A 27,573-nucleotide genomic window follows, 5' to 3' on the forward strand; every position below is an offset into this window, starting at 1 on the left:
AAATACAGGGCCCCACCACTCCTGGCCCTCCTTAATTCTTTATCTACATATTCTTCCTTCATCCTCACTGCAAGTCTCTAAAGCAGATATTGTGATCCGCAGTTTACGCACAGGGAAACAGGCCCTGAGAGAAATGAGGGATCAATGGAAAGTCACATGGAATTGATAGCACAGGGATTTGAACTCAGGCCTCAACCTGCTTTTCCTGTAAACTCCGGGAAAAGCTAACTTGGGCACTCCTGAAGGATGGAGTAACTCACAGGCAGTCCCCGTCCACGGAGCAGTGACTGTGTTTGTGTCCAGGGTTTCCTTCTGGATCATATACAGGCTCCCACCCGACTGGGGGACTGGGGCTGCGGCGGCTCCCTGAGGTCAGGACGGGGCTGGGGCCCCTGGGCGAGGAGCCCATCCGGGAAGCAGGCGCCACGGAGCAGGAATAATGGAAGCCAGGGGCCCTCCCTGAACAAAGACTGGGTGGGAGGCGGTCTGTGTCCCCACCCCGCCTCCCCCAGCGCCTGCTGAGCCGCGACCGCAGACCGCGAGCCGAGCCGGGCAGAGTGAGCATGGCCGTGGCCGTGGCCCGGGCCGCGCTGCTGCCCCTGGTCCTGCAGCTCGCGAGCCTGGCGCGCGCCGCCGCGGGAGGTGAGTAGAGAGCTGGGGTCGCGGCGGCGTGCCCCCGCCTCTGGCTCAGGCCAGCCTCAGGGACTCGCTGGGGCCCGCGCTGCTCCTCCGGGCCCCGCCTGGCTGCACGCCCCTCGGGTCAGCCTGGGTCTGTCGGCTCCCTCGTCGGTGGGGCGATCGGGGTGCGGAGACGGCGGCCAAGGCAGAGGTCGAGGAGAGGGAAGGGGCCTCCTGCTGTCCCCGCGGAGGGGTTCCTGCAGGCAGCGGTGGGGTGGGGGAGCGGCAGCACTGCATCTGGGAGCCTGAAGTTAATTATTTGTCATGAGGAGGCGGGTAAAAGGAGTCCGGCCATGGGAGTGACTCTGAGTCTGACTGGCCCTCCGCCAGGGGACAGGCAGGAATGCAGGGCTTTCTGCAGGGACTGAACGGGGGAGGCTTGGAGGTGAGCGCAGGACCTTCTTTGGGGAGCAACCGGCTGTGCCACTCTCCGGGAGCCCTTTTGGAAGGTGTCTTAAGGGGAGGGACCCTGTCTTCACCTGGGGCTGCCAGAGGAGCCCTCTGACCCCCTTGTTGTGCAGAACTGGAGTGACCTGGGATGCGGAGCCGCAAGGGGTCGGGTGAGGTCAGATAGCTCAAGCTCTGGTGGAAGGTTTCAGCTGCTAAGACCCCAGGGTGGGCAGCTTCCGGGTGAATGGAAGGAAGTTGGATGCAGGGGTTATGCCAAGACAAAGTGCTATTTCCAGTGACAAGATGCCCTGCGCAGAAATGAGAACATGAGAGTTTCGGGTGCTGGTGATGTAAGTTTGGGGGCTTACATGCCCCGATGGGGGTGGGTAGCAGGGCAGGCTGGAAAGATGGGCGGAGCTGGCTGAGGTCACATTTGAGCTGGTGGCTGGGAGCCTTCAGCTGTGTAATTCAGAAGGTCACCTGGGAGAGGTGAACAGCTGGAAGTTAGGGAGACTCTAGCCTTCTCAGTAGAGACAGAGGGAAGAGGAGAGGAAGGACCTGCTTTAGGGGACAACCGATGGGACTTGGGAGAGGTACAAAAGAAGGATGCTGAGCCCATATTTCTGGCTTAGGTACCTGGGTTGGCCGGTTGACTTTAACCAAGCCAAGGAAATTGGGCAAAGGAGGTTTGGAAGAGGCAAGTTCAATTTAAGACTAGAATCCTCTCCCTACTTGGTGGCTGTGGGGGAACACTGTACCCTTGCCTCACCGGCCTAGTGAGAAACCCTTTCAGCCACCCTAGGCTAATGTCACTAGTGAGCTGCCACTGTGAGAAAGAGCCCCTCCCTCGGGCGCTTCCTCTCTCACCTCCTCCTGGGGACCCTCCACTGTTCACCCCCCTTTCCCACCTGGATGTCTATGGGAAGCAATCCCTGGATTGTTGTCCCCTCCCGCTCCTTACTTTCCTGACTCAGGAGAGGGATCAAGGTGAGAAGGTGAAGGCAGCCTTCCCCACCCCAGGCCTGAATTTAGAGGCACTCCCCACGGCTCTGGCATAGCATCATCTAAAACCAGGGATGGTCTGTCTTCACTGGGCTGGGGTCTTGAAAGCTAGTGGAGGCCCTGCTGGCACTTCCCCAAATTCTTCAGGAAATGCAGCCAGGCCCTGCTTTCTGTGGGGCCACCAGATCCTCCGCCACAGGTCTGGGAAACAGTGGTCAGGCAGGGATGGGGGGACAGCTACTCCTCCCTAAGCACCGTTCCTGCAGTGGTGCCTTGGACAGGTGTAGATGGACGTGGAGGATGGGACTACTCTCATGAAAAGACTCTCACTAGACCATGGCCACTTACTGCTCCCTTGCAGGAGTCTAGTACCCCAACCTGGACCTTTCCAGCATGACATGTCAGGTCCACGGGCCCTCCCTGGCCCAAGAGAGGATGGGTGATCCTGACAGCCCCACCCTGTGATAGGGTCATCACGGAGTCAGGGCAGGCTGCAGGGAGGCCCAGGTCTGATGCTGCTCTGTGTTCCCAGTAGGTCAGTGTCCCTAGGTGCCACACCTAATTAGGAGGCAGTTGGTCTGGATGACTTTTGTTCTCCCACCTTCTCCCACCCCAACTTTCACTATCACACCCCCATAGTCCCTGTCCCCTTCCCTAGATGATGGGATAGTCAGTCATAGTGGAACACAGGGTGACCTTTCTCCCCTGCATGGCTCAGAGGACAGAACGTGGGAAACGGTGCCAGCCCTCACTGCAGGCCCACACTGGATTTTTGTGCCCTCAGGGGAGGTTGTCTCCAGGGAACGCTCTGGGCTTGCTGGCATCCATGACTACAGGCAGCCAACACCCACCCACTCCCTGGTCCCTGCTGGGCAGCCCCTGGAGGAGCGGCTGGGGCAGCTAGAGGCTGAGGTGCTGGAGCTCAGAGAGCAGGTATGACGGAGGCAGGGCCACACCCAGGGGCAAGGTAGGCTTTTGCATAGTTGGGGGAGGAGAGTGGGCTTGGGCGTGGGTGGCCTGGGGCCCCTAAAATGGAGTTTTGGCTTCAATGCACATGAAGTGGTTCTTATCCGAACAGTTCTTAGCATTGTTCCTTCATGAAGAACCTGCGGGATTTTGTTTTGTCCATCCCGATTTTCAGTCTCCCATGTATTTGGCAAACATGACAGAACCCCTACTATGTTTAAGGTATCACCAGGACAGATTCTGGGTGGGTAAAGAAGTCTTTAACTACTGGGGTGGAGGGCAGGTCCCCTTTTGCCCAAGGAGGGACCTGGGGACACTGTGGTTCCTGAGAAGTGTTTGAGCTGACTGCTGATGGAGGGGGACCCACCTCTGCTCTGAAATTGTCCATTTTCCTTCTCATCCTGCCTCAGTTTCTGTACCCCACAAATCCATGAGAAGTGGGGGAAACTGAGCCAGTGCCTGCTACCCCTTCCCCTCTCTTCTCCCAGAACAGGGACCTGCAGGAGAGGGTGAGGCGGCTAGAGTCCTGTGAGTGCCACCTGGCCTCTCCCCAGTGCTGGGGACTGGGGCGCACCTGGCCTGAGGGGGCGCGCTGGGAGCTGGACGCCTGCACGGCCTGCATCTGCCAGGATGGGGCTGCACACTGTGGTCCCCAGCCCGACCTGCCCCATTGCCGTGGTTAGTGCCACCCCGTCCACCCACTGGTGCTCCTCAGGACCTGGAGATGGCGTTGGGTACCTAAGTAATGGCACTGTCCCTTCCTCAGGCTGCAGCCGCAATGGTCAGGCCTACAGCAATGGGGAGACCTTCTCCCCAGATGCCTGCACCATCTGCCACTGCCAGGTGAGTTCCTGTGACACAGCTGGATGTCCCCAACCTGACTCTCTCACCTGTTACCAGCGTGGTAGCTGGATGTCGTGTGCCGGGTTCTGCCTGCCCCTCCCCCTTGCTGAGTGGTGCTGCTTTCTGGAATTCAATCCTCACACACTTTTTTTTGTATCAGGGATTGAACCAGGGGCATTCAACCCCACATCTCAGCCCGTTTTTGTATTTTATTTAGAGACAGGGTCTCACTGAGTTGCTTAGCACCTCTCTCTTACTGAGGCTGGCTTTGCACTTGCGATCCTCCTTGCCTCAGCCTCCAGAGTGGTTGCGATGACAGGCACGCGCCACTGCGCCCGGCCAATCCTCACACACTTGGGGCCCCAGACCCTTTGATTTGGACCTGTCAAACGGCGCCATGGAGGACAGAGGATGTAGTTGCCGTCTTCTTTCCTCACTTCATCCTCTGTGTGACCCTCCTTGTCCCCACCTTTCCACTTGCCTGGTCTTCTATCAGAGCTCCCCTGCCTGCCTGTTCTTTCTCTCCCGGCTCCAGAAGCCGCCATCTTCTGGCCTGTCCTTCCTCACTCCTCCACGGAGAGCCCTTAGGCAGGCACGGTGGTACACGCCTTTTAATCCCAGCCACCTGGGAGACCAAGACTGGTTCTCAAAATAAAAAATAAGACCCTGTCTCAAAATCAAAAATAAAGGGCTGGGGATATAGCTCAGTGGTAGAGTGCCCCGGGGTTCAATTCCCAGTACTGTAAAGAGGGGGAGAGGAGGTTGTGCCCAGGCCCTTTGCTCCCTTTCTAGGATCTCTCCACTCCTGGGAAGTTGCTCGCACTTGAAGAGAGAGTTCCCAGGGATCAAGGGCATCCGATGATGGGGATGGGCTGAGGCATCTCTCTGCTTTTGAACTGAGGACAACCCACATTGTCCAAGCCAACTCATGCTCTTGCTCCTTGACAAGCCACGCCTGGGGTGAGGCTGAGGTTCTGAGGCCCTGCAGCCACTTTAGTCTGCTGCCCACAGGAAGGAGCCATAACCTGTACCCAGAAGCCGTGCCCAAGAGGACCTTGCCCTGAGCCAGGAGCTTGCTGCCCACACTGTGAACCAGGTCAGCCTGCTGCCAACCTACCTCAGTTGTCCCTCCTGCACACATTCTAGGACCCCAGAGCTGTGGTCTGCCACCTGTGTAAGCTGGCTCCCTCTCTCAGTGCTGGAGGATAAGTGGTCAGCGCTTAAGGCAGCAGACACTGACACTGGCCCGGGACTGAGCCAGAGACCATAAGGGAGGTGGGCACTGGACCTTTCTCCTGTCCTTAGGGAGCGTCTACTCTAGTTGAGAAGAGAAATGTATAGCTAATTTTACACAAGATTTAAGATCCAATGAATAGATGAGAGGCTGTGTAGAAGGTAGACTATGCTTTGCCAGAGGAAGGTACGGAGGGTGGGGGAGCTGGGGAAGACATTCAGACCAGTCAGTCAGGGTGCTTTATAGACAAGGGGTTTCCTGAGCTGGATCTTGGAGAGAAAGTGGGGTTACACCAGAAGGAGGAGTGATTGAGGGCCCTTTGAGTGGGGAGATGTCTAAGGCACAAATCAGACTGTGAAGGCTCGTGGGAACAGGCAGCTATAAGTCTTGCAGTTTGGGCATTTTTGTGTTTGTGTGTGTGGGCAACGGGGAGCCATTGAAGGCCAAAAAGCGAGTGTGGCATGTTCAAAGGGGTGTTTGGGGAATATTCATTTGGTATTCATCAGGCAGGACCTGATGACTGGTTGGACCCCAGAGATTAGAAAGCTGAACTTGGGAAACAGGGAGAGCAGTGGTCTAGTGATAGGAGGAGAGATGGGAGGAGGAGGCAGTGGCTCTGCAGGGGTTGACACTGGTTCCTGGCAGAGAGTGGGGGCAGGTTGTCAGATTCAGCAAATAAAAAATATAGGATGCGGGGCTGGAGTTGTGGCTAGCATGTGTGAGGCACTGGGTTCTCAGCACAGCATATAAGTAAATAAAATAAAGGTCCATTGACAACTTAAAAAAATATAGGATGCCCTGTTAAATCTGATTCACTGTGTGTGTGTGTGTGTGTGTGTGTGTGTGTTTTATACTGCTCAATTTGAATTTAAAATAACACATAACTTTTAGCATAAGCATATCCCATGCAATATTTGAGACACTCTTATACTTTTTAGTTTTCATGTGTTATTTATCTGAAACTCAAATGCAATGGAGTGTCCTCTATATTATCTGTCAGCTCTACCTGAAGGCAAGTCTCAGCTGGTAGTGAGAAAGGAAGGACAGGGCTCAGGCCAGTGAGGGCTGGAAATGCAGCCTGGGAGTTTTGTCCATAGACAAGGACTGAAGACTTGGGAGTTGATAGATCTCAAAGAAAAGGGACACTGGGTCTGGGGTATAGCTTGGAGCTAGAATGCTTGCCTGGCATGCACAAGGCCCTAGGTTCCATCCCCAGCACCTCAAGAATAAAATTGTACAATTAAAAGAAAAGGACACACACAAAGAGCTTTCGGGGCATGTGATGCCTCAGGGCCACTGTTAACCTATATGAGGCTTTTATTTTATTATATTTTTTTGGTACTGGGGATTGAGCTCAGGGGCACTCAACCACTGAGCCACATCCCCATCCTGTTTTTGTATTTTATTTAGAGACAGAGTCTCACTGAGTTGCTTAGTGCCTTGCTGTTGCTGAGGTTGGCTTTGAACTTGCGATCCTCCTGCCTCAGCCTCTTGAGCTGCTGGGATTACAGGCATGCGCCATGGTGCCCAGCCTCTATGATGCTTTTGATGAAAGAAAAAAAAGATGCCCCTTTCAAGATACTATTCCCTTCTGCTGTGAAATAAAATATACCGATTGTGTTAGAGGCAGACCCTTCACTCTCTCTGCTGGAAAGGTGTCGTGAATATAAAAATCTCTGATATCTGGGCCCTGAATAGTGCTCCCTTAGAATGGTGCCCAGTCCTCTGGGTCTCTTACTTGTGGGTCTGGACCTGGTTTTGCAGGCTGCCCTGAGGGCCACAGGGCTGGGGAAACATGGCATCCGGAGTCCTGCGTCACCTGCACCTGTCAGGTAAGAGAATTAGCATCTGGCCCCAGTCCCACCCACATCCCTGCTGCTCGGCACAAGCCAGGCCTGGCCATGTCAAGCCCATTTGTGGCCAGACATGGCTGCTGCCTCTACCCAAGCATCAGGTCCTGAAGCCTGCTAGGCCTGCGAGGCCAGCAGAGAAACCCAGCTTGGCAGTGGAGAGGGAGTGGGGAGGGAGGGCTCAGTGTCTGCCCACAGGCAGGGACCGTGCGGTGCCAGGGGCCCTCGTGCTCTGAGCTCAACTGCCTGGAGAGCTACACCCCACCTGGGGAGTGCTGCCCTGTCTGCCGGCCAGGTGACCTGCCCTGCCTGCTTCACCCCCTCAGCCCCAGTGGTCCAGCACCTACCTGGGGTCATGCCTTCCCTTGGGGAATGTCCATTCACCCTGCTCCATAGTGACCCAACTCTCACCCTGGCTACCCTCCTCAGGCTGTGAGTATGAGGGACAGCTGTATGAGGAGGGGGCCAGCTTCCTGCCCAACTCCAATCCTTGTCTCCAGTGCTCCTGCCTGGTGAGTCCCCTGCCAGGCCTGATCCTCCCTGGACAACCCTGCCTCACCTTGGACCATGCCGGTCACTCTGTCGGTCCCTCACATGCCTCCATCCCTGCCCCATGCCTGCCCACCACACCCGCTCTGGGAGCCAGGTGTGGGGAGTTACAGCCATTGGTGTGTTACAGAGGAGCCTGGTTCGTTGTGTGCCCCTGACGTGCCCACCCAGCCCCTGCCCTGAGCCAGTCTTGAAGCCTGGGCACTGCTGCCCGACCTGCCAAGGTGAGAGCCCCTGCCCCTGCCCTCGTGGAGCCCCCAGCTGGCTGTCACCATTTCTTCTGTGCTTTGACCAGTGAGGGAGCACTGGGAGTCGAAGCCTGCTGGAGCAACAATGCCTGGGCTCAGGTTCTGCCATTGTCACATAGTGGCTGTGTGACTCTAAGTCACTCTGAGCCTCAGTTTCCCTGTTTATAAGATGTACATAATGATATTCTATATCTCGTGGTGCTGAGTAATAAATGATCACTACTTTCTACTTTGGGTGCCCCAAACACAGAAGACAAGGGGTCAGTCCTCTGGGAGGACTGAGTTACACAACACTATTGTAAAATAATGTCACCAAAGGCAGGCATAGAAGCTGGGGCCAGGTACTGAGGAAACTCAGGGGAAGGAGACCTCCTCCAGCTGGGCCCGGGGGGGAAGCATCCCGGAGACCACCGGGGCTGAGGTGACACTTAAGGATAAAGAGCAGTTAGTTGGGTGATGGGCTGAAGAAGACAGAGGACATTAGAACATTCCAGAAAGAGGGGACAGCATGAGCGAAGACTTGGACCTGACACTCAGGGTTGGGGGGATGTTAGGGGGACTGTGCAAGGAGGCACAAATAACCAAGGTCAAAGAGGTAGGTGAGCTGGGCAGGCAGGTGTGGCTGTGCTGTCCAAGGGCAGTTAAGGAGGGGGCCTCGCCTTGCCCCGTCTAGGCCGAGGCATGGCCTGGTCTGGCGAAGGAATGCGAATGGAGGAGGGAGGGGAAGGCTGAGGCCAGGCATCAGGCCAGCTCCCACCGAGTTTCTCTGTTCCCAGCCCCAGGCTGCACAGAAGGTGGCTCTCTCAGGGACCATGGCCAAGAGTGGACTGCACCTGGGGACCCCTGCCGGATCTGCCAGTGCCTTGTGAGTCCCAAGACTGCACCTGGGCTGTCCCTCACTCCACCTTGCCTTCATAACTTCATGTCACGTAACACGTCCTATGGGCAGCGGGAGGGACAGGGATGGAGAAGACTGACTCCTAGGTGCTGTGAACCCAGGGCTTGGCGTGCATACCCGTGCATCCGCTGTAAGCTAGGCATCTGGCAGGGTTTGTGATCTGTCCTAACTCAAGGGCCTTACTGGTGGAAAAAGGGGAGAGAGGGGACAGGATCTGACAGGCAAAAACTCCAGGAGGGAGAAACACAGTTTGACTTGTGGCACCCAGTTCCATAACCATTGCTGCATGCGGCCACTGAGCCTTTGAAATGCAGCTGGTCAGAACTGAGATGTGGTAAGTGTGCAATGCACACCAACTCCTAAGATGCAATAGGATAAAAAGAAATATAAAATATCTCATTAACATACTATGTTGATTTTGTGTTGAAATCATGTTTTGAATATACTGGATAAATTGAATATATTGTTAAAATTTAATTTCATCTGTTTCTTTTTTACTTTTTAAAAGTCGGCCCTGAGAGAATTTAATGTGACCTAGGTGGCTTGCATTATATTGCTCTTTGGCAGCACAGATCTAGAACAAATTCATGGAAGGATGTCGTTTGCTTAGACATTAGAGGATGAGTCAGATTTGAGGAGAGGGAAATGGAATAGGGAATTAAGGACAGTCTGCAGTCGGAGGCTAGGGACCTGTAGGCACTAATGTCAGGCAGGCACATGGGGGAGGGCTGGCTCATGGGGGCTGAATTCAGGGCCACAGAGTTTCCTATGGTCTGTTAAAGACTAGGACTCCATTGTGAAGGCCACTGAGGTGCCCCACCCCGCTGCAACCATATCCTTCCCCTCCCCGTTCACATGGGCCTTCCCATCAGTGAGAAGACTCACTGACTGCCCATACCCTGGCAGGACTGGAGGTAGTGTGCCCAGGGATGGAGGGTGAATTCAAGGGACAGTGTCTGTTGCAAACAGACCACAGGAAGGTAGCAGCAGTGGACAGCATGCCAACCCTTCTCATTTCATCCCACCACAAGGTATTGTTCATTTTTTCCATGCAGGTAAACCAAGTCACCGAGTACTTAAGTAACATACTAGGTTATACATCTGTATTAGTTTCCTAGGGCTGCTGTAACAGGACCCCAAACTGAGTGGCTCAAACAATAGGAATTTATTCCCCCACAGTTCTGGAGGCCAGAAGTCCAAGATCAAGTTGTAGGCAGGGTTGGTTCCTTCAGAGGGCTATGAGGGAGGCTTGGCTCCATGCCTGTCTCCTAGCTTCTGGTGGTAGCTGGCAATCCTTGGCTTCTACAGCACCCAAATCTCTGCCTTCATTTTGTCATGGTGTTCTCCTTGTGTGTGTGTGGGGGGGAGGCCTAGACTCCCCCTTTTTATAAGGACACCAGCCATATTGGCTCACCTACTCCAGTATGATCTCATTTTTTTTTTTTTTTTTTTTTCAGTCCCAGGGATGGAACCCCAGGGCACTTTACCATTGAGCCATATCCCCAGTTCTTTTTATTTTTTATTTTGAGACAGGACTTCTCTAGGTTGTTGAAGGTCTTGCTAAGTTGCCAAGGCTGACCTTGAACTTGCAATTCTCTTGCCTCAGCCTCCTTCCTGGGATTACAGATGTGTGCTACTGTGCCCAGCTACCTCTTCTTAACTAATTATATCTACAGTCCTCTTTCCAAATAAAATCACATTCTGAGGTACCTGGGGCTAGGACTTAAACATATGCATTTTTGGGAGACACAGTTCAATCCATAAGAACCTCCAATGAGCAGATGGTTGGAACTCCAGTGCTGTTTCTGCCCTGTGGCTGAACTTTGACAGCCTCTGCTCATCCTGTCCCCTATCAGGAGGGCCACATCCAGTGCCGCCAGCGAGAATGTGCAAGCCTGTGCCCGTACCCTGCCCGGCCCCTCCCAGGCACCTGCTGCCCCGTGTGTGATGGTGAGTTGGTGGGTGGAACAGGGTGCTGAGCCCAGAGGGGCTCAGAAAGCTAAGGACTGGCCCAGCTTGGGATCTCCCATGAAGGCCAGGAGTGAGGCAGGGAGGGGATCCTGAACAGTCTGAGCACTTCTTTTTTTTTTTTTTTTTTTGGTGGGGGGTACCAGGGATTGAACCCAGGGGTGCTTAACCACTGAGCCACATCCCCAACCTTTTTTATATTTTATTTAGAGACAGGGTCTTGCTGAGTTGCTAAGTGCCTTGCTCATCTGCTGAGGCTGGCATTGAACTCATGATCCTCTTGCCTCAGCCTCCGACTTGCTGGGATCACAGGCCTGCGCCACCGCACCCCGCTGAGCACCTCTTCTTTGCAGGCTGTTTCCTAAATGGGCGGGAGCACCGCAGCGGGGAGCCAGTGGGCTCCAGGGACCCCTGCTTGCAATGTCACTGCGCTGTGAGTGTGGCTGCCTTGCAGGGAGGGCCTGGCTTCCTGGCCTGCTGGCCACCTGCTGACCAAGCCCTGTTGGCAGAATGGGAGTGTCCAGTGTGAGCCTCGGCCCTGCCCGCCTGTGCCCTGCAGACACCCAGGCAGGACCCCTGGGCAGTGCTGCCCAGTCTGTGACAGTGAGTGGGGCCCGGGTTGGCTGTGGGAGGGGCAGGCACAGACTGCAAAGAAGCTCCCCGGTGGGTGTACTTTACTTCCCTTGCACCTGAGCTCCTACCCTGTCAGGACAGTCCCCACCTCACCTTCTCATGGCAAAGTGGTGCTGTGGGATGAAGCAGGGACTGGCGGGGTCTCTGGGAGGACATGGCTGTGGGTTCATTGTCAGGGGGGTGGCAGGGATGCCTTGGGGTAGTGTGAGGTTTCCCTCTCAGCTGCCAGCCCTGTCCCTTTGGCCCCCTGTCCTTCCACCCAGGCTGTGAGTACCAGGGACACCAGTATCAGAACCAGGAGACTTTCAGGCTCCAAGAGGGTGGCCGCTGTGTCCGCTGCTCCTGCCAGGTGGGCAATCCCACCTTCTTCTGCCCAGGTCTGTCTCACTCCTTGGCCTCTCACATGGCCTTCCTCCTAGGCTGGTGAGGTGTCCTGTGAGGAGCAGGAGTGCCCGGTTGCTCCCTGTGGCCCGCCTGCCTCTGGCCCCCAGCTCTGCCCAGGTGTGTGTGTGTGGGGGGGCAACTGCCAAAGGTGCTGCTTCCAGGAGAGTGAGAGGGACCTTGCTCCTTCGCAGTACAGGGAGAGGGTCCACTAATCACGCCAGAGTGTGTTCAGAGCCTATGGGGTGGGATCGTGATGAGCCAGGATCCCTGTGGGCTGGTGAGGACAGATGGGTGGGAGGTCTTCCGGTTGCCATGGTGACAGCCCCCCTTGCTGTAGCCTGTGTGCTTGATGGAGAAGAGTTCGCTGAGGGGGTCCAGTGGGTGCCTGATGGTCAGCCCTGCACTTCCTGCTCCTGCCAAGATGGCGTGCCTGTGTGTGGGGCTGTGCTCTGTCCCCCAGCCCCCTGCCAGCACCCCACCCAGCCCCCTGGTGAGTACTCCTGCCCAGATCTGGGCTTTCTTCCCCTGCTGTACCCAGCCCACCCTGATCAGCCTGCCCTGCCCAGGTACCTGCTGCCCCAGCTGTGAGAGCTGCACCTACCATGGCCAAGTGTATGCCAATGGGCTGAACTTCACGGACGCAGACAGCCCTTGCCATGCCTGCCGCTGTGAGGTACCTGCCGAGGCTTGTGCTGCCCTGCTGAGCCCCTCCTGGGGCCCGCCCCCATGGCCCTCTCCCCTGCTCCCAGGATGGGACTGTGAGGTGCTCTTTGGTCGACTGCCCTCCCGTGACCTGTGCCAGGCCCCAGAGTGGACCCGGCCAGTGCTGCCCCAGGTGTCCAGGTATGTGCTTACTGCTCATGGCCCCATGAGCCTGACAGATGTCTTTGAAAGCAATGGCTCTGAACTGGTTTTGGTCCCACACAGCTAAGAACTCTCTGGAACTTACAGGGTGTGGGTGGGTGGAGAGTAGAGATTTATTATCCCTTTGTACACTTCCTCTTCCAATACCCACCTCTCGGATACACTCGTAAATCCACCCATGTAATAGGGTAGGCAACAAGTGTTTTCATCTGCCATGTAGGAAACTGGGTGCTGGGGTGCAGTGGGACATGACCCTCGTTTGCATGGGACTTCTGTGCTAGGTTGTGTGTCAAAACCAGGCACACGTGTGTGAGCTCTTCACTTCTTCACCCTCAGACAAAACTGCCTGCAGGTAAACAGACTGGGATGCACACAAAACCAGCACACACTTGGAGCAATATACATGCGTGCACACAGCCCTCTTCCTTCTCTCCCTCCTCGGGGCATCTCCCAGGCTGGCACTTCCACAGTGGCTCTGGACTCCATGGGCAGAGGGGCTGTCTCTAGTGCTGTCAACCTTTGCCCTGTTCCTGTCCCCACTGTCCACTGCCCAGACTGCATCCTGGAGAGACAGGTGTTTGTGGATGGCGAGAGCTTCTCCCACCCTGGAGACCCCTGCCAGGAGTGCCAGTGTCAGGAAGGCCAGGCCCTCTGTCAGCCTCGAGCCTGCCCCAGGGCCCCCTGTGCCCATCCGCTGCCTGGTACCTGCTGCCAGAACAACTGCAGTGGTGAGGTGAATGGGAACCGGGAGGGGCGCTTCTGCTCAGCCTTGGCCCCTGCGGACAGGCCTTTAGGCCTGGGGACAGCAGAGCCTCTCCCAGACCTGTAGCTGCTGGCTCCCCCAGGCTGCGCCTTCGGCGGGAAGGAGTACCCCAACGGAGCAGAGTTTCCCCACCCCTCTGACCCCTGCCGTCAGTGTCACTGTCTGGTGAGTGTGACCTGGAAAGGAGGATCCCGAGACAGTGGACGGGGGACTTGGGGAAGTCAGGGGAGGTCCACGAGATGGGTCGGAGAGCGGTGGGAGTCTCCCCGGGCATCATGCACCTACCCATCCCTAGGGCGGCAACGTGCAGTGCCTGGCCCGCCGCTGCCCGCCGCTGCCCTGTCCAGAGCCGGTCCTGCCGCCGGGAGACTGCTGCCCGCAGTGCCCGGGTAGGAACCGCACCCCTCGGCCCGCTGCTCGGCGTCCTCTCCCTGGATGCTCTTGATGATGCACGTTCTCGCCCCGCAGCCGCTCCCGCCGGCTGCCTGTGGCCCGGGATCGCCGTCCCTGCCCGCCACCAGGAACACTTCTCCCCGCCCGGCCACCCCTGCCGCCGCTGCCTCTGCCTCGACGGCTCGGTGTCCTGCCAACGTCTACCTTGCCCGCCGGCGCTCTGCGCCCATCCGCGCCAGGGATCCTGTTGCCCGTCTTGCGATGGTACCGCCCCGGCGTCCCCTCCGGGCTGGGCAGCAGCCTCGTCTCCAGTCCACCGGCTGCACCGGCCCCGCCCGAGCCCTTGGCTCGGTCCCCGCAAACGGAGCCCTTGATGTTATGCCACCCTGATCTCCCTGCTCCACCGCACCCTCCCACATTGGGGTGTAGCTGGGCACACCAGGCTAGGCAGAGCGCTTGCCTAGCATGCGGGAGGCCCTAGGTTCCACCCCAACACACACACCCCGCACACTGAAAGGACCATCGCCCTTCAGCAGGGCCAGGGAGCCAGCTTCCAGGCCCCCCAGCACGGTCCCTGCCCTTCTCCCTAGGCTGCCTGTACCAGGGGAAGGAGTTTGCCAGCGGGGAGCGCTTCCCGTCACCCAGCGTTGCTTGCCACGTGTGCCTTTGCTGGGAGGGCAGCGTCAGTTGCGAGCCCAGGGTTTGTGCCCCTGCGCAGTGCCCCTTCCCTGCCAGGGGCGACTGCTGCCCTGCCTGTGACGGTAAGAGGCAGCGGGAAGGGACTGAGGGGGTCGAGGGAGGAGGGGGGATCCAGGTCGGCACCCTCGGGAGGTCTAGCACACTTTTTTTTCAGTAAGGACAAGGCTCTGAGCCAGGCGCGGGGGTGCGGGTCTGTAGTCCAGGAGCATCGCTTGAACCCAGGACTTTGAGACCTAGTATAAGGGAAGGTGGGAGAGCAGGTGCCTGAGAGCGCGAAGACTCTGGACTACAGCCTGGGTTTTCTCTTGTCTTTGATAGTTTGTGTGACCTTGGGCGAGTTACTACTGCTCTGGGCCTAATTTCTTTTCTTTCTTAAAAATATTTTTATTTTTGTAAATGGACACAAAACACTTATTTATTTTTATGTGGTGCTGATGCTTAAACCTGGTGCCTCACAAGTACTAGGCAAGTGCTGGACCACTGAGCTACAACTCCAGCCCCTCTGGGCCTAATTTTTAATTTCTTTAAAAAGGAGTTGAACCAGTTAGATCCAGTTCCCCAGTCTTTGGTCACTCTTGTATTAGCTTAGCAATTTTTGCTATACACCTCCTACCAATTTATTTAATTAATACTTTCCTTCAAATGAACTCACTTATTAATTTAAATTTATTTGGAAAGGAGTTATATGGTAAATGAATACCATTAAAGTATAATATTTTAGATTCTAGTCAGATACTTTTTCTTGTCAAGGCACAGAGTCTGAGACTTACCCTCCTTTTTTTTTTTTTTTGTACCAGGGATTGAACCTAGGGTGCTTGAGCCACATCCTAGCCCTTTGTATTTTTTATTTTGAGACAGGGTCTTGCTAAGTTACTTAGGGCCTCACTAAGTTGCTGAAGCTGGCTTTGAACTTGCAATACTCCTGCCTCAGGCTCCAGAGCTACTGGAATTGCAGGCTTGAGCCACTGCGCCTGGTTCACCCTCTCCTTTTAAAAAGGGTTGTGAGTCAGCATCAGAGAGAGGCCCACAGCAGGCTGACCCCACCCTGGGACCCCGTTACCCTCCTCAAATAATGAGAGGGCTTCAAACAGCATTGGAGATGGAGCACGTTGGCCCCCTACCTCCTATACCCATTTGGGCTACTCCCAGTTCTGCCAGTGTCCTGCTGAGTGTTTACCCCAGGAACACACCCTCCTGGGTTTTCTCCTATAGATGGACAGGGAGCCTTGCAGGCTGCAGCGGGAGATGTTTGTCCTTTGGCTGGTCCAAACCTACCTGTCCCCTTGTGGTTCCTTTGCCTCCTGGCCTGGACTGTTCTGCCTTCCCCCAGCTGTCAGGTCTTCAAAGTCTTGGCCCCCTGCCAGTCCCAAGATCAAAACCAAGTGACTGGCTTCCCTTTCTGCCCATACCCACCCGTCTCCCTCTCCTCTCTGGAAGGCTGTGAGTACCTGGGGGAGTCCTACCTGAGCCACCAGGAGTTCCCGGATCCTCGAGAGCCCTGCAACCTGTGCACCTGCCTGGGAGGCTTTGTGACCTGCAGCCGCCGGCCCTGTGAGCCTCTGGGCTGCAGCCACCCACTCACTCTGCCGGGGCACTGCTGCCCGACCTGTCGGGGTAGGGCTGCCCCTGCCCTTCCATGCTCCCTGCTGGGGCTCCCCGGGGCCCTGGTTGCCAGCAGCCTGGAGCTGTGCCACCCAGCTGAGCCTTCTCAGCCTTCCCCTGACACACACACACACACACACACACACACACACACACGCTCACCAGGCCCCTCTCACACCATATCCACACTCACACCAGATGGTCATACCAAATACTTGGTCCTTTGGCTTCCATACTTTCCTACTTTACAATTGTCTTGCTCTGTCCCTAAATTACCATGTCACCCTATTCAAATCATTTGATGGTTCCCATGGCCCTGTTGTCACCAATCAGGAAAGACGGCTTCCTTAGCCTACCCTCCCTGGCCAGTCCACCCAGGCCCACGTCTGGTGTGCCTGTGCCACATGTCCTCTTCGTGTGCAGAGAGGACGTTCTCAGCAGTCTCTCCCCTCTGCTGCTTCTGTCTTGGGGCCTGGAACACGCGGGAGCATGCAAATCTTGCCATCTGCAGCCTGGCTGAAGGCCTTCCCCCCACCCCTCACCTTCCTGCCTCTCCTGGCCATATTGATCTTTCCCTAAGCTTTGAGGGTGGTCCCCAGGCATGGCTGTGTGTGTGTGTGTGTGTGCGCGCACGCGCGCGCAGGGGCGGGGCAGTGGAGGGCTCCATTGATGGCAGCCTTCCCATTGCGTTCCCCACTCTGCCAGGATGCTTTTACCATGGGGTCACTGCTGCCCTCGGAGAGACCCTTCCTGACCCACTTGACCCCACCTGCTCCCTCTGCACCTGCCAGGTGAGGCAGTGCCTTTGGGGACTTGGTATTCTTTATCCCTCATCCTCTCTGGAAAGGGTTGTCTCCTCCTCCCAGGCCACAGGTGGGTCACTGCCTGTGATATCTTGGGGGACATGGTTGGGCTCAGGTTTCCTGGGCCGGGGACGCGGGATGTGGGCCTGGCAGGTTTAGTAGGAGCACCTGCCAAGGGGCAGCACAGCCTAGTCTGGAGGTGTAATGGAGTGACATGGGGGTCAGAAGTGGCAGTGTGGCCTCTCCCAGGACGGTTCCATGCGCTGTAAGAAGAAGCCATGTCCCCCAGTTGTCTGCACACACCCCTCTCCAGGACCCTGCTCCTGCCCTGTTTGCCATAGTGAGTCCCCTTCCATGTGTCCTGGTCCCCTCTTCCTTCCCTCCTTGTCTGCAGGCCAGGGTTGGGCAGGGCAGGGCAGGGTGGCACAGGCCCCCACACAGGAAGTATGTCCCCTACAGGCTGCCTCTCTCAAGGCCGGGAGCACCAGGACGGGGAGGAGTTTGAGGGGTCCTCGGGCAGCTGTGAGCGGTGTCGCTGTCAGGTACAGCAGGGTTTGGGATGGTGCCGGGCGAGGCTGGGCCCAGGGTCTTGGCAGCAAGCCTCTGACCCTATATCCCCTGCAGGCTGGCCAGGTCAGCTGTGTGCGGCTGCGGTGCCCACCCCTGCCCTGCCGGCTGCAGGTCACAGAGCCAGGGAGCTGCTGCCCTCGCTGCAGAGGTGTGCCTGGCCCTTGGGGCTGCCCTGTATCCCTCCGTCTGCCCCCACTCTGCCTCAGCTCTCCTGCTGCTTTCCCACCTCCCCATCCACCCTCAGCCCCGCTCTTACCTCTGTCTTGGACTGTCATCCTCGTGCACCTCAGCTCTTCCTCCCTGTCCTTGCCCAGCCCACCCTTCCAGGTGCTCATTAGACTCCCCTGAAGCTGCCTCTCTTCCTAGCCACACCCCCTTCAAAATAATCATCATGATAATGAACATTTATTGAACATATACCATGTGCCAGGCGCCGAGCTAAGCACTTTGCTATTATCTCATTTAATCAGCATGAAGATTTTACCAGATTGGCTAACACAACTTGCCTATGGTCACTGGGGTGAGTGGGTAGCAGAGTGGAGATGCACATCCTGGCTAAGAACATGAGGCTTTCTTAGCCTGCCTGCTGCCTCTCACTGCTCAGCATGGTGTAGCTCACACAAAAGCAGCACAGCATCTCAGTTGCCCCTGGAGAATGACAGGGCAGATGCACTCCCATTTAACAGAGGGGAGACTGAGGCCTGGAGTTATCTGGGGCCAATGATAGAGTTGTTCACTCATTCCACGTGCACTTATTACACACCTGCTGTATGCCCGTGCTGCCCACGCTGGACAGTGCGTGCTGCTTGCAGCTTGGTCTAGCAGGCAGACATGGAGCAGGATTAGAACCCAGTGTTCCGACCCCTCCACAAAAGACAGGAGTTCTGCCCCAGCCCACCTCCCTGCCACATCCCTGTAGAGCCCTTCCTGGTGTCCCCACGTCCTGCTGACCCCAGGGATGGTGGGCAGGGGCTGATGACCAGAGCTCGGACTCAAAGCTTATTCCTGTCCACCCGGGGCTGCAGGCTGCCTGGCCCATGGGGAGGAGCACCCTGAGGGCAGTAGCTGGGTGCCCCCCGACAGTCCCTGCTCCTCCTGCGTGTGTCACGAGGGAGTCGTCACCTGTGCTGGTGTCCAGTGTGTCAGCTCCTGCGCCCAGCCCCACCAGGGCCCCACTGACTGCTGCCCTCGTTGCTCTGGTACTGGAAGCCTGGGACAGGGATCACGGGGGTCACACCTCCCTGTCCATGTGTGGGCTGGGCAGCAGAGGGGGTGGCTCCAGGAGAAGTGGCAAAGTGTCTCCACATTCGCATGCACCCCAATTCTGGGGCGGGGACCTGGAAGGAGGCTGGCCCCATCCTGGCATGATGCCAGCCTGAGAGCTGCCTTCTCTGCTCTCACCCAAGACTGTGTGCATGACGGTCGGAAGTACGCGCCTGGGGAGCGCTTCCAGCCGGGGGCGGACCCCTGTGAAGTGTGCATCTGTGAGGTAGGACGGTGCAGTTGAGGGCCGGGGCATCGCGGGGAGGCCAGCCAAGCCACACACTGCGTGGAGCCGGCACCTGGGAGTCCAAGACAGGAGTGTGACCCTGGGGCCAGGGGCTGAGCAGGGCTTGGACCAGTGGGACCAGAAGGTTTGGGCCTAGACACAGGGCACAGGACCTGAGTGCAAACTGGGCAGTACGCAGGTGCTTCTGGCCAGACTGTGGGGCAGGGGTGTGTGGGGTGTGGCGGAGCCACCTGGGAAGTGTGCAATACTATCCAAAGGTAATGGCGAGCCAGGGAAGGTGAGTGATGGCATAGGCCAGGAGAGAGGATGTGGAATGGGGAGGGCGGCGTGAGAGCACAAGAGGGTCAAAAGTCACATGAGGGTTCAGGCCCAAGTGACTGAAGAGGGGAAGGGACATTATCTCTGGGAATTAGGGCATGGGGTGGGGGCTAGTCTAGGGAGACACTCTCTCCAGACTTGGAGCCTGGAGAAGGGCACAGCAGGCAGATGGGGTGCCCGGAGACCAGGGAAAGGGGTGGCCCTTGGCTTTCATGGCTGGGACCCACCTCCTGCTCATGTGTTCTTTTTTTTTTGCGGGGGAGGTGCTGGGGATCAAACCCAGGGCCTTGTGCTTGCACGGCAAGCACTCTACTGACTGAGCTATCTCCCCAGCCCCTGCTCATGTGTTCTTGTTGTAGTCACAGCCTGAGGGGCCTCCCAGCCTTCACTGTCGCCGGCAACAGTGTCCCAGCCTGATGGGCTGCCCACTCAGCCAGCTTCTGCCCCCTGACCCCCAGCACTGCTGCCCCACCTGTGCCCGTGAGTTCCGGGAGATGGAAGTAGATGGGAGGAGGGTAGTGCTGCCACCAGGTGGGAGAGCCAGCCAGCTCCCTCCCCTGCCCCACTTCCCACCCTTCCTGACTCCAGTGGGCTGTTCTGTAAGCCCTTGCCCTGGCACTCGAGGTCTGCAAAGCCCCAGGGGGAGAGGGAGAAGCTGGCTGTGGCCCTGTGCCACTCTTAAGCTGGGTACAATTAGTGCAGCATCTTGCCCAGCAGGTGGCGCTGCAGGGTGGCAATTGGACCAGCTGCTAACTCCTTGGGGGTTGTGAGGTGAGGCGGGGGTGGAGACAGCTGACGTTGAATGGCCCAACCTCAGAAGCAGAGAGAGGTATTCAGTTTTCTGTTCCATCTCCCTCCTTCCTTCCTTCCTTCCTTCCTTCCTTCCTTCCTTCCTTCCTTCCTTCCTTCCTTCTTTCCTTCCTTCCTTCCTTTTTTTCTTTTCTTTTTGGAATGAGGACTTAAACAAATTGGGAGGATGAATAAAGAAACATTATTCATTCAAATGCAAAAAGATAGTCAAATTGGTCTGGTGCAGTATGGCACATGCCTGTAAAACCAGCAACTGAGGAGACTGAGACGGGAGGATCACAAGTTTTAGACCAGCCTCTGCAATTTAGTGAGACCCTCAGCAATTTAGTGAGGTCCTGTCTCAAAATAAAAAATAAAAAGGACTGGAGATGTAACTTGGTACAGTGCTCCTGGGTTCAATCCCCAGTACCTCCCCCTAAAAGAAAAAGATAGTCAGATTATTTCCTAAATTTAATACAGTTTACCTGACACAGCCATTACATATTTGTTGTGAAAGCAATTTTTTTTAAGCATCTGGTAGTCTCGCTCGGAAATGATATTCTACACAAGATGTGCTTTCTAGGATGAGGACCACATTCTCCTCCCTTTTTAATAATTTCTTATTGTGGTAAAATACATGCAATGTACAATTTACCCTCTTAACCATATTTAAGTATATAGTTCAGTGGTTTTTTTTTTTTTTTTTTTTTTTTTTTTTTTTTTTTTTTTTTTTTTTTTTGCAGTGCTGGGGATTGAACCCAGGGCCTTGATGCTTGCAAGACAAGCACTCTACCAACTGAGCTATCTCCCCAACCCTTAGTTCAGTGGTTTTAAAAACATTCATAATTATGCACCTATCACCACCATCCATGGGGAGAACTATTCTTATAATACTTGCTAGGATGAGAAGGGATAATACTTTAGGAGATGAGAAGAAGGTTCATTTATTAAGCACCTAAAGCATGCCACACACTGCACTTGGTTCTTCTAATGAACACTATCTCATTTAATCTTCACAATTACCTTTTCACAGATGAAAAAACAGAGGCTTGGAGAAGTTGATTAACCTGCCCCCAAATGTCACAGGAACTAAGTGCTGGCGCTAGGATTAGAACCTGGGAAACCTCGCTCTTCACGCTTTGTTATGCTGTTTTAGCCAAATTGTATCAAAGGAAGTGACAGAGAGCAGGTCCAGCAGCCTGGTGATCTCTAGTGACCTCAGGCTGAAGGAGTCACACTTTATCAGTTTTCAGGGTCCCCATCTAGTAACCTGGAAAAATTCCTTGACAAAAACCAAGCTTTTATTTGCTGAACGAAAGGGAGGGACGCTTATCCTCCCTGGAGTGGAAGTGCTGATACGTATGCCCTGGGCCCAAGAACTCTGGAGACAGCTAGGGTCCCGTGCCTGCCCCCACCCGTCCCGTCCCCCACACTGGGTCTTATCTTCACAGAGGCTCTGAGTAACTGCACAGAGGGCCTGCTGGGGTCTGAACTGGCTCCCCCAGACCCCTGCTACACCTGCAAGTGCCAGGTGAGCCCTCCTGCCCTGGGGGCTGAGTCCCCTTCCTCGTTGGTGGGCTGTGTGCTCACTTGAACCTCGCCCATTGTCCCGAATGTCACATCTCACCCACGTCCCTACTCCTAACTACTTCCTGCCAAATCCTGCCAACTCTGCTGTCCTCTACCTGTTGTGTTCACATGACAATGGGCAGGACCTGACATGGCTGTGCACTCGCCGGGACTGCCCTCAGCTCAGCTGTCCCTTGTTGGAGCATTATATTCCCCCTGGGAGTTGCTGCCCCGTGTGCCAGGGTAAGTGCTCAGCCTTAGCCTCACCCTCAGAAAGGAGCCCAGGGGGGACACAGGAGGTGGTGATATTCATGGGCCCAGTGGGTGGTCTGGGGTGTGCACTCAGAATCAGGCTCCATTCATTTGTAGTGATGGAGGGGTGGACAGGAGACCCATGAGGCAGAGGGAGGCAGGGGATGAATCCTGGATTCTCAAGGCCTGGCCTGAGGCTTTTCCAGGGGCTCAGGGACCCCAGGCCACTAATAGGGCATTACACTGTGGACCTGGCAGCTGGTCCAGAGAAGGATTCCTGGTTCTGGCATCTTGGACCTCTAGGACCCTAGTGACATCCTGGGCAAGGGCGCAGGGTCTAGCTCCTAGTAGGCTTTCTGGATATTGGTCGAAATCAACACCACCAGGGTGCTGGTAAAATGGGGTGGGTGCTTCCCTACCGAGAGGCTTGGAATGAGCTCCAGGGAGGCAGGGCCCAGCTGGATGGCTCCCGTTCATTTCTCCTTAGAATGTGTGGTAGAGGCCAGTGGCCGGAGAGTGTCAGATGGAGAGAGCTGGCGGGACCCCAGCAACGCCTGCATTGCTTGCACCTGCCAAGTAATCTGGGAGAGGACAGGATGGGGGTGGGGTGGGCCATACAGATGGACACAGAAAGGAGAGCAGGGCATCCATCAGCAAATATGGGGTCTTTGGGGGCAGAGGCCTCTGTAGGCTGGGGTAAGGAGTTGAGGGTGGGTTTATTCCCTGCTTGGATCAGATGTGGGTGTTCTTGTGGGGTAGGGGTGGGCAGACAGAAGGGGCTGCTGCCTAGGAGGCCCCCACAAATGTGAGGCCAGGGACCCCAGGCCTTGCAGAAAATGCCAAGAGCAGTGTTGTTTGCAGCGGGGCCACGTGGAATGCCACCTCGAGGGATGCCAGGCCCTTTCCTGTCCCCATGGCTGGCTGAAGGTGCCCAAGCCTGGCAGCTGCTGTGAGCAATGCCAAGGTGAGGGGCCTGAACCATGGGGAAGGGAGACCTGGTGTGTGTTTGGGGGAGGAGCCAACCCTTCCTGTCTCCTGTCCCCGCAGCTCCCACCCAGTCGTGTGTGCACCAGGGCCGTCAGGTGGCCGTCGGGGAGCACTGGGCCGTGGACGCTTGCACCAGCTGCTCTTGCGTGGCCGGCACGGTGCGCTGCCAGAGCCAGCGCTGTCCGCGGCTCTCTTGTGGCCAGGTGAGTGCCGCGGTTGAGGCAGTGGGGAAGGGCTGCACCGGGCACTGCCATCCCAGGGCGACAAGGCAGAGACCCGGAGGCTGAGCTTCCGCTGGGTCTGGGAGCCGTCCGGGAGGCGGGAAGTTGCTGTTCCCGTAGCGACCACCAGGTGGTGCCCTGAGTCGCTCGCAGTGAGCCGGAGAGGTCGCCCCGATGGTCTGGCTTCCAGAAGCGTTGGCTGGGGCACCCGGGGAGCTCCTGGGGTCTGACGGTGTCTGGGGCTGAGGCCAGGACGAGGCTCCTGCCCTGAGTCCCGGCAGCTGCTGCCCTCGCTGCCTGCCTCGGCCCGCTTCCTGCATGGCCTTCGGAGACCCCCACTACCGCACCTTCGACGGCCGCCTGCTGCACTTCCAGGGCAGCTGCAGCTATGTGCTGGCCAAGGACTGCCATGGCGGGGACTTTAGGTGAGCACCTCCTCTCCCTGCCCTGTACTCCCACACACAACCCAGCTGACCATTTGCACTCTGGCCTCTGCTCCCCACAGTGTGCATGTGACCAATGATGACCGGGGCCGGAGAGGTGTGGCCTGGACCCAAGAGGTGGCAGTGCTGTTGGGAGATGTGGCTGTGCAGCTGCTGCAAGGCAAGACAGTCACGGTGAGCCAAAGACCCAGGGAAGGTTGGTCCCATGCGGTGCCCCTCTCTATTCCAATATGGTCCCTTCTACAGGTGGATGGCCACCCAGTGGCCTTGCCCTTCCTGCAGGAACCCCTGCTGTACGTGGAGCTGCGGGGGCGTACTGTGATTCTGCACACCCAGCCTGGGCTCAAGGTGTGGTCAAAGGGAGAAAGCTGGTCGGGGCTGTTAAGGTTTCTGTATCTGTAGAGGAAGTGGGGATGCTGCTACATCCTGGGCCTAGTGAGGCAGTGGAGCCGAGAGAGCGCTACTGGATTCCCAGGAAAGGAATCAGGCTCAGAGACCTGTGGGGGCAGCCAGGGGAGTTCAGAGCCTGGTTTTAATCTTGGCTTAGCCACTTGTACTGGGGCTCTTGGGCTACTACCAACCTTCTCTGGGCCTCAGTTTTCTCATCTGTATGAGAATGGGGCTCATAGGGGTCAGGAGGATGTCAACTAAATTCTCCTAGGTGGTGTCTGAGGTTCCTCCTGATTCCTATATGGAAGAGAAACTTGTCCCCTACCCTTGACCTGAAGTACAACTTGTAAATTCATAAAATCAAGCTTGTGTACACTTCTCATCCAGACTAATCGTGCTCTGTCTTCTGTAAGACCCTAGTGCCCACAGGACAGGGAAGTGGGCTGCATTCCACCTTGGGCCCAATTAAGGGATGCAGATGGAAGCCATGGTGGTACTTCCTGTCATGTTTGCCTTGACTGCACCGAATCACCATCCTTTCCCCAGGGAGTTTGCACTTGTTTATCTTCCTCTGCTATGGCACAGGGTGTGCCAACACAGTGTGTGGAACATGATGGACCTGGGCTTTTCGGGGTCCTCTCCTTCCCCATTTCCCAGTCCCAGGCCTCTCTGCACAGGTGCTGTGGGATGGGCAGTCCCAGGTGGAGGTGAGCGTGCCAGGTTCCTACCGGGGCCAGACTTGTGGGCTTTGCGGGAACTTCAATGGCTTTGCCCAGGATGATCTGCAGGGCCCTGACAGGCTGCTCCTGCCTACAGAGGCTGCTTTTGGGAATAGCTGGCAGGTGAGTAGCACAGGAGCCGGAAGCTGGGGGCGGCTGGAGGAGTCACAGCCGGGCATGCATCTCAGAGCAGCTCTCTGGTGTAGAAAGAAGGAACCACAATGGGCTTTTGAGCTTTTGGGGAGCTTTGGGTGCTTCATGGCATGTGGGGAGGTGGGATGATCTCTTGAAAGACACCTTAGAATCCCTAAGCCCCGTTTTGCCATTCACTGATAGTGTGACCTTGAAAAAGTTGCTTACTTACTGTGGGCCTTGTTTTTTTCATTTATAAAATGAGGTCAAGGAGAAGGTAGATGGTGCTTCCTTTGCTTTTCTTGAAGGGAGATTTTTGAGGTTATAACAAATGACTGTGTGGAAAGGGCTTTGAAGACCCCACATGCAAAGATCAAGACTGTCACCTCAGGGTTGCTCTCCCCACCTAGGTTCCAGAAGGGCCAGGGCCTGCTCGGCCCTGTTCTGCTGGCCGGGAGGTGGATCCATGCCGGGCAGCAGGTTACCGTGCCAGGCGCGAGGCCAGTGCCCGGTGCGGGCTGCTGAAGTCCTCCCCGTTCCATCGCTGCCACGCTGTGGTGCCTCCGGAGCCCTTCTTTGCTGCCTGTGTGTATGACCTTTGTGCTTGTGGCCCTGGCTCCTCAGCTGACGCCTGCCTCTGTGATGCCTTGGAAGCCTATGCCAGCCATTGTCGCCAGGCAGGGGTGACACCTGCCTGGCGGGGCCCCACACTCTGTGGTGAGGGGGCGAGGCCCGGTACTGGGGGGGGGACAGTGCAGAGAAGAACTGTAGCCCAGAGTGCAGCCCAGATGGGGCGGGTACCTAGAGGCCAGCAAGGAGGGGGCATGGACTGAAGCCATGGTGGGGACCCCTGTGACCCTGCCCTCCACTCTGCCTGCAGTGGTAGGCTGCCCCCTGGACCGTGGCTTTGTGTTCGATGAGTGTGGTCCACCCTGTCCCCGCACCTGCTTCAATCAGCATGTTCCCCTTGGAGACCTGGAAGCCCACTGCGTGAGGCCCTGTGTTCCTGGCTGCCAGTGCCCTGCAGGCCTGGTGGAGCACGAGGCCCACTGTATCCCGCCTGAGGCCTGCCCCCCAGTCCTGCTCACCCGGGACCAGCCACCAGTCAGGGGCAGCTCCTCTCTCCACCCTGAGCCAGGAAGATGATGACCAGGACTCATCAGACCAGAAGGTTCCCCTTGGCGAGCAGCAGCTGCCCTTGCCAGAGCTGTGGAGGCAGTGCCCTGTTCAAGCATGGGGAGCCTGAGCCAGCGTCCTGCCGAGCCCCCGGTGGTGTTGAAACACAAACAGTAAATTCTGGGCCTGCCCAAGGCTTCCTTGTGTGTGTGTGTTTCCTCCTGGTGCTGGGGAGGCTGCCGGGCTGCTTGGAATAGGGGGCCCAGTGGTCAGTGTCCTTCAAGTCAGAGGGCCTTGCACATCCTCCCACCAGCATCCCTGGGCTGCTTCAACTGGTCACTGCTTGGTGCTGTCTGAGAAACCTGGAAGTGGGCAGGACCCAGGTGTCCTATGCTCAGTGTGCATAGCAGGCATGGCCTGTGGCCCTATTAGGACCCTCTGTGATGTGTGCATCTTGATCGACACTCGCCTCCTCTTTGTTTTGGTCTGGTTTAGCAGGTCCCTTCTGGGCCACTCTAAGAACTGACAGCACAGGGACTCCATGTCTGAGGAGAAGAAGAGAGCACAGGCTGTGGTGAAGTACGGGCACACGTGCATCTGTGCACACTCTTCAGTAACACACTTCTGTGCACACTTGGGAAGACTCATCGTAGAGGGAGAATGTGGGTTTTGAAATGGACGACGTCACCCAGCATGGTAGTGCACGCCTCTAATTCCAGTTATTGGTGAGGCTGAGACAGGAGAATTGCAAGTTCAAGGCTGACCAGGGCAACTTAGCAAGACCCTGTCTCAAAATTTTAAAAAGGGATAGGGATGTAGCCCAGCAACAAAGCATCCCTGGGGTCAATTCCCAGTGTCAGGAAACAAACAGAAGACAAAGTCCAGAATTCAAGTCCTCTTTGCCATCTAGGACAACAGCCGGGGACCTTGGAGTTTTAGGGATCCTGGCTGTAGGATCAGGGGAACTCCACTGTCATTATAAGTCCCTAATATTCCAATGGGGAGTGAGGGTTCGGTGATCTAGGAGAGGACACAGCCAAGCCCCTATTGTTTACTTAAGTAAAAGAGAACTGAGTTGAAATTGGAGGTCACCTTCTTAGCCTCTACAGGGGAGGCTGTTACCAGACCCAGAGAGGAGAGTTTGGTTCACTTAGAGCAGTGAAAAGGATTCAATCAGGTGAAGTTACTTGTGGCAGCACATCATGTAAGATTCCAGACCTTATTAGTCAACTTTCTATTACTATAATGAAACACATGAGCAATTAAGCAATTAAGTTAAAAAGAGAAAAGGTTGCCAGACATAATGGTTCACACCTGTAATTTCAGCTTCTTAGGAGGCTGAGTCAGGATCACAAGTTCAAGGTCAGACTCAGCAACTCAGTGAGGGCCTGACTTAAAATAGCTTGATGGTAGACCACCCCAGGTTCAAGCTCCAGTACTGGAAAAAAAGAAAAAGAGAAAGAAAAAGAAAAAGAAAAAGAAAGAAAGAAAGAAAGAAAGAAAGAAAGAAAAAGAAAATTGAAAAGATTTATTTTGGCACATAGTTCTGGGGTTCACATCTGAGACTGGGTAACCCCATGCTTTGAACTTCTGGTAAGAGCACTGGGTCTTAATGGTCGGGAGCATGTGTTAGCCAACTGCTCACAACATGAGCCAGGAAACAGAGAGCCCAGAGAAGGCAGAGTTCCCCACAAAGCCCGTCAAAGGTACACCCCAGTGACTGAAGGCCCTCCCACGGGGCCCTACCTCCTAAAGGTCTCCAGCACGTCCCACTAGTGATCCTGAGGCCT

The 27,573-nt window shown here is 56.1% G+C and overlaps 1 protein-coding gene across 8 annotated transcripts; it reads left to right on the plus strand.

The window, feature by feature from the left end:
* Positions 1 to 535: 535 nt before the first annotated feature.
* Positions 536 to 26,357, plus strand: Kcp (kielin cysteine rich BMP regulator). Of its 8 annotated transcripts, XR_007109790.1 has the most exons (43): positions 536 to 642; positions 2,855 to 3,003; positions 3,525 to 3,714; positions 3,803 to 3,879; positions 4,891 to 4,975; positions 6,878 to 6,945; positions 7,162 to 7,258; positions 7,393 to 7,475; positions 7,643 to 7,736; positions 8,537 to 8,625; positions 10,515 to 10,608; positions 10,980 to 11,059; positions 11,136 to 11,229; positions 11,523 to 11,608; positions 11,679 to 11,760; positions 11,981 to 12,133; positions 12,210 to 12,316; positions 12,393 to 12,486; positions 13,062 to 13,235; positions 13,353 to 13,435; positions 13,566 to 13,659; positions 13,739 to 13,927; positions 14,254 to 14,424; positions 15,800 to 15,976; positions 16,670 to 16,755; positions 16,993 to 17,107; positions 17,227 to 17,309; positions 17,392 to 17,485; positions 18,363 to 18,536; positions 18,744 to 18,826; positions 19,525 to 19,645; positions 21,406 to 21,485; positions 21,667 to 21,766; positions 22,263 to 22,351; positions 22,637 to 22,739; positions 22,823 to 22,965; positions 23,236 to 23,408; positions 23,489 to 23,600; positions 23,673 to 23,774; positions 24,494 to 24,658; positions 25,078 to 25,384; positions 25,548 to 25,956; positions 26,282 to 26,357. XR_007109790.1 is itself a non-coding variant. In XM_047560918.1 (42 exons), exons 1-42 carry the CDS (start codon positions 564 to 566, stop codon positions 25,811 to 25,813), a joined length of 5,085 nt encoding a protein of 1,694 aa, XP_047416874.1. In that variant the 5' UTR covers positions 536 to 563; the 3' UTR covers positions 25,814 to 25,966. The 8 variants fall into 8 exon arrangements, 7 of the variants coding, with proteins under 7 accessions (XP_047416874.1, XP_047416876.1, XP_047416875.1 ...); XM_047560918.1 differs by lacking the exon at positions 26,282 to 26,357 and having other exon boundaries at positions 25,548 to 25,966; XM_047560920.1 differs by lacking the exon at positions 26,282 to 26,357 and having other exon boundaries at positions 17,017 to 17,107; positions 25,548 to 25,966.
* The last annotated feature ends 1,216 nt before the right edge of the window (positions 26,358 to 27,573 follow it).

The sequence above is a fragment of the Sciurus carolinensis genome, chromosome 8 (assembly GCF_902686445.1).
Source record: "Sciurus carolinensis chromosome 8, mSciCar1.2, whole genome shotgun sequence".
Lineage (NCBI taxonomy): Eukaryota > Metazoa > Chordata > Mammalia > Rodentia > Sciuridae > Sciurus > Sciurus carolinensis.

Excerpts from the sequence above, each read along its gene's own strand:
- Kcp (XM_047560918.1), top strand. The coding sequence starts at position 564 with ATGGCCGTGGCCGTGGCCCGGGCCGCGCTGCTGCCCCTGGTCCTGCAG. Across the intron at positions 16,756-16,992 it reads GCTCCCTCTGCACCTGCCAG|AAGTGGCAGTGTGGCCTCTC; the intron begins GTGAGGCAGTGC and ends CATGGGGGTCAG. Across the intron at positions 18,827-19,524 it reads GTGAAGTGTGCATCTGTGAG|TCACAGCCTGAGGGGCCTCC; the intron begins GTAGGACGGTGC and ends TTCTTGTTGTAG.